Consider the following 12,772-nt stretch of genomic DNA (forward strand, 5'->3'; position numbering starts at 1 on the left):
ATCTCTTCTGTGAAGAGAACAGGGGAATAGGCTATGGCATATACGTCTGAATTTATCAGAGCCAGAAAGGAAGATCTGGGAGATGCCAGGGCAGGAGGATAAAGGAGCTCCAGGCTCACTCCCTGCAGTATTTCCCGAGGGCTCCAAAAGCAGCCACTGAAGTAAAGACAGTTAAAGCTAACGAGCCAACAAAGCAGAGCAAATGGAATCATGAAAAAAGTCAACCCAAAAGAAGGCAGAAAAAAGGGAAAAGGGCAGAAAACAGCTGAGACAAATGAAACACATGTAGTATTATGGTTGTTTTACAGCAAACCATATGAATAACCACATTAAATGTAAATGCTCAAAACCAGGGGTTGGCAAATGCTGTAGCTGTAGTATGAGAGTAGCTGCAGATGATATGTAGACAAATAGGCTTGGCTGTGTTCCAATAAAACTTTATTTACAAAAGCAGGTGGTGGCTGGATTTCACCTGTGGGCTACAGATGGCTGACAGCTGGTCTAAACATGCCAAGTAAATGGCAGAGATGGTCAGACTGGATGAAAAAGCAAAACCCAACTCAATGTTGCTTATAAGAAACCCACTTTAAATATAAAATGCAAATAGGTTAAAAAGGAAGAGAATTAAAAAATATATACACTGAGTGGCCAGATTATTATGACCACCCCATCAGTACTTCGTTGGGCTGCCTTTTGCCTTCAATACTGCGGCGATTCTTCTCGTCATTGACTCAGGGTTCATAATGACTCTAAAATGTGTATGTACCTAATAATAGAGCTTTAAAATACTTGAAGCAAAAACTCATAGAACTATAAGAAAACAAACATTTTAAAACTGGCAAAAATTTGAATAGATATATCATCAAAGAACATGAACAGGTGGCAAATAAGCACATGAAAAGTTGTTCAACCTAATTAGGCCTTAGGGAATGTGAACTAAATGCCATCTCATACCTATCAGAACAGCGGTCGCCAACCGGTGAGGTCCGAAAGGTGGCGACCGCTGTATTAGAATGTCCAAAGTTCAAAGGACTGCCATCTGAGGTGCTGGTGAGGATGTGGGGTAAATGAAACTCTCATACACTGCAGGTGGGAATGTAAATGGTTCAAATTTGGCCGTTTCTCCAAAAGCTAAACATACATCTGCCATATGACCCAGCTGTTTTCTCCCAAGAGAAAAGACTCCTACAGAGATATTCACAGCAGCTTTATTTATAATATCCCCAAACTGGAAACAAACAGATCTCCACCAGCAGGAGAGGAGAGAACCAAATTGTGGTATACCTATACTATGGAATACAACTCAGCAATAACAAGGAATAAACTACTGATACAATAACGTGGATGGAACTTAAAATAATTATGCTGAGTAAAAGAAGCCAGACAGAAAAAGTGTACATACTATAAGACTCCATTTGTAGAAAGTTCTAGAAAAAATAAACCAGTGTAGGATGACAGCAGGTCAGTGGCTGCCTGGAGATGGGATGTGGGAGAGGGGCATCTCGAGGGGCTACAAGGAAACTTCTGGCAGTGGTAGGTGGATATGCTTTCTACCTTGATTGTGGTGATGGCTGCTGCATAGGCGCACATTTGTTAAAATGTAGCAAACTGTACACTTTAAATATGTGCATTTAGTGAATGTCAATTATATCTCAATAAAACTGTTAAAAAAATATGTTCCCACTTGAGAGAGGGATTGGGCGGCTGGGTTAAAAAGGGGAAGGATTAAGGACAAATTGGCAGTTACAGCCATGAGGATGTGAAGTACAGCACAGGGAAAATAGTCACTAATATTGTGGCAACTATGGATGGTGCCAGGTGGGTACTGGACTTCCCAGGGATTACTTTACCAATTATATAAACGTATAACTATTACCCTTTACACCTGAAACTAACATAATACTGAATGTCAAATGTAATAGAAAGAAAATATGATATGCTCCCCTAAAGGCTGCATCTCAGGAAAAAGCTTTCAGTAGCTTAGCTAATTGGACACTATCTTCACTCGTCCTTTCCCACTGAATGAATCAAGATTTTAAAATGGCATCTGAGTCCAACCGGTGTGGCTCAGTGGTTGAGTGTAGAACTATGAACCACGAGGTTACGGTTCAATTCCCAGTCAGGGCACAGGCCTGGTTTCCTAGCTCCATACCCAGTGTGGGGCGTGCACGAGGCAGCAGATCAATGATTCTCTCTCATCATTGATGTTTCTCTCTCTCTCTCTCTCTCCCCCCTTCTGTTCTAAAATCAATAAAAATAAATTTTAAAAAGTCATCTGAATAGGCACTGACATCAAATTATTTTAACATTAGATCCGTTAAATCCAGAATCTTCCTTTCATCTACACTGATCAAAATGAACTAACAAGCTCCTCTGTGCAAATACAGTGCCAGTGGGAAGGTTACCAAACCAGAAACTCAAATCAGCCTTTTCTATACTCGCACTGAAACCCATTAACACCTGCAGGTGAGCCACGGGTAAAGATGAGTAATGTACATAAAATGCCTATACAGAGTCCACATTAGGAGAGAGCCACACCAGAGTAAGACCTATAGACACACAGGCTGAATTTATCTACAGAAGCACACTTCAGAATTTGCTTTGGACTGAGCTTTTAGGTATACACACATTATTTAAAGGACAGGGGTTTCTGCTCTGAGCTGCAGCTAGGAGTTGAATTACAGTCACATTCTCATGGGTAATATGGAAAGCAGAATGGAAAGAAAGAAACTTTTACGTTTGCTTCATACACTTCATAATCTAAGACCTTATTGATTTCTGACACAAGAAAAATGCAACATCCCTTTTTGGGGTGAGCTAAAAAGGAGAAGGAAAAGAGAGGCTCAAATACGTGAAAGACCGCCTTCTCTGTTGACTCAACCGGATTTGAAAAATTAGGCTGGAATTTAGTTCCATGCCTCCATCAAACCCACTTTCCTCTTTCTGCCATTACCAGGGAAGATCACCTGAACTCTGACAGGTGAAAATAATATACTTACCATGAAAATTTTCCAAACACAGTAAATAGAGAAAAAGTAACCCAGAAAATTAAAATATTTCCCCTTGAAAGTTTTGGAGTATTCTATTCTCTCCTGAGGGAAAACAAACACAAAACATGTCAGTCTCAGCACAATGTAAGTTTATATATAACAAAAATGCATTACTTGTTCAGGCTAAATAAAAAAACCACACATGGTAATAATAATAAAAGAACAACAGTAGTGGCAGCATTTACTGACTACTACTTTAAGCCAGAAAGTGAGACAAACATCTTGCATGCATTATCTACTTTAATCTTCATAACTGAAGCTCAGAGGTTAAATAACGTGCCCCCGGCCGTCTAGTTAGCGAGGAGGGGAAGGTAGGCTCAGGTCTCTCTGTCCCCGAGGCTTCTGTTCACCTCTCTCCTGTGGGGCTACTCCTGTGAAGTGATCCTCAATAAGGATTAAAATAGTTGGAACAACTTTAATGAAGAGACTTTTGCATATTTAAATTGTGTTGCATTTTAGGCGTAAATAGAAAAGTTACTTCTTGTCCTTAGTTCACTTCTTGTTCTGGAACCTTTAAAATGGGGCTAGGTCATGGCCGCAAAGAGTCTTCTTGCGTTTACAATATAACTAACTTGTGAGGGAATAAAGAGCAACCAGAGGAGCGGCCATCGGGATCCTGGGTCAGGGGGAGTGGTGTACGCCCCCTCCCAGCGGCTGAAAAGCCTCTTCTGACTACCCCACTGCTTTCTATTACTGAGAGCATTCCAGTAAGGGCTTTGCTGGGGGAGGAGCAATGGTGCGGAGAGAGCAGACTCCAATCCTTCGTGACCAACACTGAAGCTATGGAGTGTCTCTTGCACTGACTGGCTGTACAGGACACTAAAAAGCCATGCAGTCTTGTCCTCACGTTGATCACACTGACAAAAGCACACTTCAGTTCCCTTGCTCGGTACCTTGGTAGCATGTAGATCAGCTGTTTCCAGAAAAAGCTGCCTGCTTAGTTCTTCCAAAGCATCCACTTCCTGTTGAATCAGAGTAAGGTCTGGCACAGAGTGGGCATCAAGGTTTAAACCACACAGGAGTTTCAAGAAATAGGCATGAAGAAAGCATGTTTTTGGTTTCTCCTACAGTGTGGATTCTAGGAACTGCCTAGATTTTCAATTTCCTGCTGTCACTATTTCAGAAGTCCCCCACTCCCCCCCTTGCTCCCCTGCACCCCGCCCCTGCTCCACCCCAGGCCTTCACACTATTGTCCCTGTCCATGGGCTGTGCACATGTGCATGCAAGTTCTCTGGTTATTCTCTTCCTGACTCCCTCCAGCCCCTTCCCTCCGAAATCTGTCAGTCAGTTCCATGCATCCATGCCTCTGGATCTATTTTGTTCATCAGTTTATTTTGTTCCTTAGATTCCACATGTGAGTGAGATCGTGTGATACTTGTCTTTCTCTGACTGGCTTATTTCACTTAGCACAATGCTCTCCAGGTCCCTCCATGCTGTCTCCAAGGGTAAGAGCTCATTCGTTTTGTACAGCTGCATAGTACTCCATGGTGTAGATGTACCACAGCTTTTTATCCACTCATCTACTGATGGCACTTGGGCTGTTCCCAGATCTTAGCTGTTGTAAACAATGCTTCAGTAAATATAGGGGCGCAGACATTCTTTCTGATCGGTGTTTTGGGTTTCTTAGGATATATTCCTAGAAATAGGATCACTGGGTTGATGCTCAACCACTGAGCTACACTAGCTGAGTTAATCTTTACTAACTTTTAATACAGCCTAGGATTTATAGACCTTCTTTCGTTCTTTAGAGACATGATCCTCTACTATGCTCACAACAATCACATAAGATAGGCGTTACCCATTTTGCAGACAAGGAAAGTAAAGCTCAGAGGCAAATAACTTGCTGAAAGTCACGCAGCTGGACAGGCGTGATGCAAAGTCAGATCCGTCCTGCTCCAGGCCTGCTCTTTCCATGACACTATGCCACTTCCCAGATCAGCGAGGCCGTGCTATTCCTCTCCCCAGTTAGGAAACGGGCTCAGAGTGGTTAGAGAATCCTGATGCTTTTGTTGAACTGACTTACTGTCACTAAGATAGCTTCATCCTCAACTTCTGCTTTTATGGATTCTTATGTAATAATAGTAAAGACGGCCCTTCTGACACAGCATAGACTTTAATCTGCATCTTCCTTCCTCTGTGATTTTCCCGATTTCACAGATCAGCCCTACAGATCCTTCCTCAGTAGTGGCTGCCAACAAACAATAGAGTTTAACTAGTTAACGTGCCCGCTCCTCTCATGATTAGGCATAAGCTCCTTGGAGGAGGGCACATCCTTTCCCTCCAGTGGAAGCAAAAGGGAATGTGTGCTTCCCCAGGCAGAGAAGCAGGATTATGCCACCTCAGTCCTGGGTCCCCAAAGTTTTGACCTAAAAGCCTGGGACTCACAAGATTTAGCCACTCATTTTGGGAATTAGTTTAACACTGTAACCAGCAGGGCCAAGAATAATCCATTAACCAAAATCCTTGATTTTTAAACCAAAAAGTCACTGGAGATACAGAGCTGCTTAAAAGTTGTTTAGGAAACTGACTGCTTAAGAAACAGGCCCCTCTGGTCTTACTTACAAACCACCCGCTTAGGGAGCCGTTCCGTTCTGTCGTCATTGCTCAGAGCTGGGCAAGTGGCAGCGCAGCGGAAAGAGCCAAGAGAGGGAGACCACAGTTCTGCTCTGTCTTTGCCACAAACCACTGCGTGACAACTTCCTCTGGTCTACTTCCTCATCTGTAAAATGGAAAGACTCACTTGTTAGGGCCCTTCAGCCCATGATGTGATGATCACCTGTGGGTGTTGGAAAGATGACTGTGCCTGGCCAGCTGGACCCTGGATGCAGTCAGCTGCCGTGGGAGAGACTATCCCAATACTACTTCTTCCTCTTGCCCTAGACTGACAGGGAGGACCATGTTGTAAGTTACACATGCACGTGTCTGATCGCTATGGTGCACACCCGAGACCACCATAATGCTGAGTATCCAATATAACTGGGAAAAAGGATCAAGCAGAGGGACGGAGGATACTCTCACTTCCTGGAGCTGAAGTGGTAATGCTCTTTATCATCCCCCAGAATCCCGACGGCTTGTTATGCACCTCCCCCTTCTGGAACATGGTTCTCCGGGTCATTGCCATCCTGCAATGGAAACAAACAAAGTCCCCAAATAACAAACAAATGACAAACAGCTCGGCAAGAAGCATAAACCCTCATAGTCATTCCCACCCACCATCTAGGCCAGGGGTGGGCGAACTTTCTGACTCGAGGCCCACAATGGGTTCTTAAACTGGACCGGAGGGCCAGAACAAAAGCATGGATGGAGTGTTTGTGTGAACTAATATAAATTCAAAGTAAACATCATTACATAAAAGGGTATGGTTTTTTTTTTTTTCTAGTTTTATTCATTTCAAACGGGCCGGATCCGGCCCGTGGGCCGTAGTTTGCCCACGGCTGGGACTCTAGGCTCAGACCCGCCTCTGCATCTGCTGAGGTGCTCAGGGCGGGAGGCCCTCGGGAGCCCCCCGTTTCCCCACCTTGTGGCTGAGGGGAGTGTGCACCCGGGCGATGTGCCGGGTGAGGACCATGGCGCAGGGAGTAGGTAACACACGTGAGGACTGGTCTGCCACTCAGATGCTAAGAGACCTTAGAGTTTTCATCTCCTCATCTATGGAGAGTTGTGAAGACCAATGAAATAATATAAATTCATGTGGTCAACTACAAAGTTGTACACATATTAATAGCTATTACTGTTATCATTTCAGGCCAAAAGAGAGTAACAGCTAACACACCTAACTAAAGGGCCAGGCACAGGCTAGGAACGCAATAAATGTTTCTTTCCAAAAGCAGACACAAAAAGAAAAAGCCAGCACTACCACACAAACCTGCACTCTTCTAAACATCATCACTCTCCCTCTAACTCCAATCTCCTCCCACTGCTGAATCAGTTAACAGGAAACTTCCTCTGCCTTCCTCTTGCCCTCCAGGTCTATAGCGAGCCCACTGCCTCAGCGGGAGCTGCTAGCATGTTCCAGCCCACCACATAGGTATTAAGAACAGGGTCTTTGGTCATAGCCGGTTTGGCTCCGTGGATAGAGCCTTGGCCTGGGGACTGAAGGGTCCTGGGTTTGATTCCCATCAAGGGCACATGCCCTGGGTGGCGGGCTCGATCCCCACTAGGGGGCATGCAGAAGGCAGCCGATCAAGGATTCTCTTATTGATGTTTCTGTCTTTCTTTCCCTTCCTCTCTGAAATAGAATATATTTAAAAACAGCAACAAAAAACAGTCTTTGTGAGGAAAACTAAGATAATTTGTATATAAATGGGTCAAAGCCTACTGGCCTAAAATAAACCAGCATGAGTCTAATACAAATAGGTAGTAAAACTAAAGAAAAATTACACTCAGAACAATTTTTGGGTGACAGGAGACAGAAGTGCGGAGGAGGAAGCAGCAGTGTTGGTAATTATGCAAATGTACCAATGGGACCAAACACCAAACGGGAGTTCTATGGGCTACATTTTTTAAGCTATTGGTTAAAATGGCATTAACAGCAAAGAACATTAGGTGGGCCTTGTTGACCTAGCTATTCTTCAAAATGACCTTTGCCTGGGATGGACTATATCTCCAACTTGGCTCCTCCTGCCTTTTCCCTAATTACACACACGCCCACTGTAACAGCATTGCTGGGAGGGGTAAGTAATGACCAAGAAGCGGCGCAGACCTGGGAGCTTCTGACTTGACAAGACTCATCACCCATAGTTTCCCCATTGTCAGAGGTGGAAAAGCTGGAGCAAGTATGTACCTAAGGAAGGAGGTCTCATCCACTTGAACGTGACTTCAGCTTACCATGCTGGAGTGAGGGAGAGGCAGTGCGGGGGGAGGGCGCACAGAGCCATTTCTAGTTTCCTTAGTCCCAGTGTTTACAGCACAACGAACAGAGTGCCCGGCTGTGAGTGGGACTGGCTGACGCTGCCAGGGGGACTGACCCTGCACGAGGCCTCCCCACAGGCAGAGGCAGGACCTAGAAGTGCGAGCTGGCTGCACCCTGACAAGCATGGCCTTGCTCTCAACAATCACTTTCACTTTTATCATTTGCCTCTAAACCGATTTTCCTTTTATCAAATACGTCGCATATAAAAAATAAATATTAATATATTCAAAAAAGAAAAAGGAACAACGAACTCCCTGAGATGTGGTAAAAGGAATAAAAACCAATATGAGGTACTACAGACGCCGCTGACTTTGACCTTGAACTTTTCTTCACTGGCACCACCACCACCACCACCACCACCATGATCATCATCACTATTGTCTCCTGATTTTACGGGCAGGTCCGGAGCAAGAATATATCTATTATTAGCCGAATGCCTTTCAAAAACCCACAATCTGGAGAAACATAAGCTCTGGGCTGCAGTCTGGTGGTTGTCTTAAAGTGAAGAGGCTGACAATGTTTCCTGTGGTTTAAATATGCTACCATGCTGTTCTCTGGTCTCCGCTTCTGGTGGGAAGTCAGCAATTGCTTTTCTTTTTCTTTTAAAATTTATTATTAAACCCTTACCTGAGGATATGTTTACTGATTTTACAGAGAGGAGAAGAGAGAGAGAGAGAGGGAGGAGAGAGAGAGAAACAGATGTGAGAGAGAAACATCAATTGGTTGCCTCCTGTATACGCCCAACAGGGGATTGAACCTGAAACCTAGGTATGTGCCCTGACTAGGAACTGAACTTGCAACCTTTCTGGTGTACAAACAACTAAGCCACCCTCACCTGGCCAGGCTACTTTTCTTTCACCCTCCCTCCGTCCCTCCCTTTCTTTGTATTTTAATAAAATTTTAAAAAATAAACACACACACACACACACACACACTCTAGAGGCCCAGTGCACAAAAATTTGTGCACTCTGGGGGTCCCTCAGCCTGACCTGTGCCCTCTCGCAGTCTGGGACCCCTTGGAGGATCACTCCCTGGGGGGATCGGGCCTAAGCGGGCAGTCAGACATCCCTCTCACAGTCCAGGACCCCCGCTCCTTACTACCCGCCTACAGCAGAGGCGGGGAGGCTCCTGCCAGATCGGTAACCTTTCAGTGCATGGGATGATGCTCAACCAACTGAGCCACACTGGCCAGGGCATACTTTCCTTTTTTAATTAAACGTTTTACTTTGAGAAAATTATAGATTCACATGTGGTTGTAAAATAATATAGATAGATCCCATGCTTTCCCCAATGGAAACATCTTGCAAATTTAAAGTACAGTATCACAACCAGGGTATTGACACCGATGCAGTCAAGGATCAGAACATCTCCATGACGACAAGGATCACATATGCTGCCCCTGTACAGCCCACTTCCCTCCTCCCACCTCCAGCCCCTCTTAAACCCTGGCAACCACGGCTCTGTTTTCCATTTCCACTCTGTCATTTCAAAAATGTTATACAAGTAGAATCATACAGCATGTAACCTTTGTGGATCGGCAAATCTGTGTCAAGGGTAGACCCCCTTCTAGTGTTTTCTTGGGCTGTCTGGTGTTTACTTTGCATATATTTTTTAATGATGAGGCAGAGATTTGGGCAGAGTTTACACGTAGATTCTAGATCTTATCCCTCTGCATTTCTCTTGCTTCTAAAAATTTCCTTTTAGTTTTCCAGTCCCTTTGCTGACTTGAACTCTATCAATCTGTACACGTGAGTGAATGCTGGGAGGTAGGGTGGGGCTGAAGAGCACCCCTGGGCAAATCAGCCACACACAGGCAGTCACCTGATACCCTTCTCAAATTTCTGCCTGTTTATTTTCCAGGGCTTTCAAATATTTGTTTTTAACCATTTTTATGACTTTCTATTGAAGGAATTGCTTGAAATCTTTATATAGTGCCATTCCTGGAAATTTCCTCTATGATGGTTTTTATTTTTTTTTTAATTTTTTAAAATTTATTTTTTAATATATTTTATTGATTTCTTTTTAGGGAGGAAGGGAGAGAGGTAGAGAGTTAGAAACATCGATGAGAGAGAAATATCGATCAGCTGCCTCCTACACACCCCCTACTGGGGATGTGCCCACGACCAAGGTACATGTCCTTGACCTGAATCGAATCTGGAACCCTTCGGTAAACAGGCGGACGCTCTATCCACTGAACCAAACCGGCTAGGGCTCTATGATGGTTTTTAAAAATTTTATTTATTTTGATTGATTTCAGAGAGGAAGGGAAAGGGAATAGGTGGATGCTCAACCACTGAGCCACGCCGGCCAGGCTCCTCTGCTATGGTCTGACAGCAGCTGTGGCTGGTGTTGACATTCCATAGGTGAATATGTATTTTTTCCCTATCACTACACATTTTCAAAAGAGAGACTAAAATATCAAGGATAGAGGTTAAGATTTTTCTTTCATAATAATAGCTTGCATCTAACTTTTACATGATATAGTTTCTAGTTTCTTTTGTATGTCACAAGCTATGTGAAGTACTGTGAATTCAGAATTTGTGGGTAGAAAGGGACCGTACTGACCCTTTAGTCAGCCCTGGCATTGACTAAATGAGTATCTTACAAATGAGTATTTGCTTGTGACCACTTAACAAGTTCATAGGAATGTGATTTAGTTCAAGTTCTTTTCATTATACCATGGTGTAGTTGCACAGCTATATTTTCTATCTTCTGCAAAACCATAATTTCAAAATTGTACTATTATTGTTTGTGAATAGAGACTATATTTCAGCTATATCATGGGTTACCAATACAAAAGCTTTAATGTCTAAATCAACAGAAGGACAAAGCAAAATGAATCACTAATTCTCTCAAGCAGAAGGAAGCTGAAAGGCTTGATCACTATACCAGTATGGTCACACTAAAGAGAGACAGGAAGGAAGAGAGAGAGAGAGAGAGAGAGAGGAGAGAAACATCGATTGGTTGCCTCCCATACACACCCCAACGGGGGTCAAAACAATATCAATGTGAGAGAGACTCATCGATTGGTTGCCTCCCACTCACACCCTGACTAGGGCCAGGGATTGAATGTGCAACCGAGGTATGTGCCCTTGACTGGGAATCGAAACCATGACCCTTTGGTGGGTCGATGCTCTGACCATTGCTCGAGGCTGAACTAGTTTTTGATGAATGTTCCTAAATACTGTGAAGCTCATCTATTCAGTGTTCCATGTGAGAAGACAGTGTACCTTTTTCCTGTCTCCATTTTCAACCATCAGCTTTTTGTTTCTAACATGTTATTTTTCTTGTATGTCACCTCACTATGGCCCTCTGCTGTTAAATTGGAAGACAGTCTGTGTTTGTGAAACAGTTTTTCTATATTTTGGTAAATAACAAGGGCATTGTATGAAGCCCCAGGGCCCTAGTATTACCATGCTAGCTGTCTGCCTGCCCTGCTGGCTGCACTGGGTACACAGCTGTGGTAATTAGGTCAAATTAGGAGACTTATTCATCTGAGAGCCACTCAAATTAGTAAGACCTATCGCAGGGCCACGCACCATCCCAGACCCTTAGACAAGGTCATTAGGGGTACATCAGAGCCAAGGACTCACCATGACTAGCGATCAGGTGGCTTACAAATACACATCCACACCTGACATGGGCAATGACTTTACATTCATCTCGGTATGAATAAAAGAAATATAGTAAAAGGGAGAAGGTTCTTAGGAATCAAAATAGTACTGTTTCTATATAAGTGTCTCTTACTATTGAATACTGTTGCTTTTATTATTATGTTTTTAAAATCTGCATTCATGCTCATTCATGTAAAATCAACTGCATAGAATAAAAACAAAACATTTAAGTAAATAAATGTATACCTATGTGTACCTGCTTTCAATATCCTAGTAAAGATATACAGAAATGGAGGCAATTGGTGGATGAATCTGGGCCTCTATCATTCGAATCTCTATTGTTACCTCTAAGGCTTCTTTGACCTGATCTTGGGTCTTACTATAAAAGGTGTTGAAGGAAGGAACATGAAATGCAAAACCACTCATGCAATTTAAAACCTCTGTAATCACTGTTACATGGGCAATAATAATTTGAATAAAGACAGTGGACTAATAAGCTTCATGAAGGTGGAGACTGAGTATCCTGTTCACCTCTGGATTTCTACGTACTATTCAGCATTTAGTACAGTGCCTGGAATAATCTAGGCCTTCTATAATTACCAAATGAATGAATAAATGAAGGCAAAGCATTAAAACCAAATGATTATTCTGCAGATTATTAATAAGTTCAATAATTTTCCTTAGCTATGAGTTATAACTCAGTGTTCTAAGACCTTTACATGTCAGTTCATTATTATTATTCCCATTTTTCAAGACATGAGGAGATAAAGTAACTAGTTTAAGGTCACTGTGAGTTGTAGGCCAAGGATTCAATTCAGATAGTCTGAGTCTAGAGCTTATGCTTTTACCCACAAATTCCACTTTGAAAACATACATTTTAAACATGCTTTTAAAATGACAAAAACAATAACAATAGTTGAAGACCTGAAGAGTTTTTTAAAGTAGTTAAGAGAAAGGAAGTTGAAAAGGTTGAAGTCAGGCATGAAACAGTTTGTAAACATTCCAGATAATAGGCTTTTAGAACATCCAATGTAGAATACCTTCAAACATAAGTTATTCCAATAATTCACCTCAAGAGAATTGATCGCAAGTCAGGAAATATGACTATATTTGAAAATTTTCTTTCACACAGGACTAGACACTGTCTTTGATGATGCTGTAACTTATAATGGAAATGAGTAAGATGAAATTCCCTG

General features: G+C 42.8%; 1 protein-coding gene across 1 annotated transcript in view; it reads right to left on the reverse strand.

The window, feature by feature from the left end:
- GPR89A (G protein-coupled receptor 89A) overlaps window positions 1-12,772 on the reverse strand; it is a 51,873-nt gene that overhangs the window by 6,583 nt on the left and 32,518 nt on the right. Inside the window, exons 7-9 of the mRNA XM_015564264.1 lie at window positions 6,063-6,242; window positions 3,944-4,032; window positions 2,910-3,092 (exon numbers count right to left, since the gene is read on the reverse strand). Coding sequence (XP_015419750.1) covers window positions 2,910-3,092; window positions 3,944-4,032; window positions 6,063-6,242 — 452 coding nt within the window. The remainder of the gene's footprint in view (window positions 1-2,909; window positions 3,093-3,943; window positions 4,033-6,062; window positions 6,243-12,772) is intronic.

This window comes from Myotis davidii, unplaced genomic scaffold (genome assembly GCF_000327345.1).
Source record: "Myotis davidii unplaced genomic scaffold, ASM32734v1 scaffold401, whole genome shotgun sequence".
Classification (NCBI taxonomy): domain Eukaryota; kingdom Metazoa; phylum Chordata; class Mammalia; order Chiroptera; family Vespertilionidae; genus Myotis; species Myotis davidii.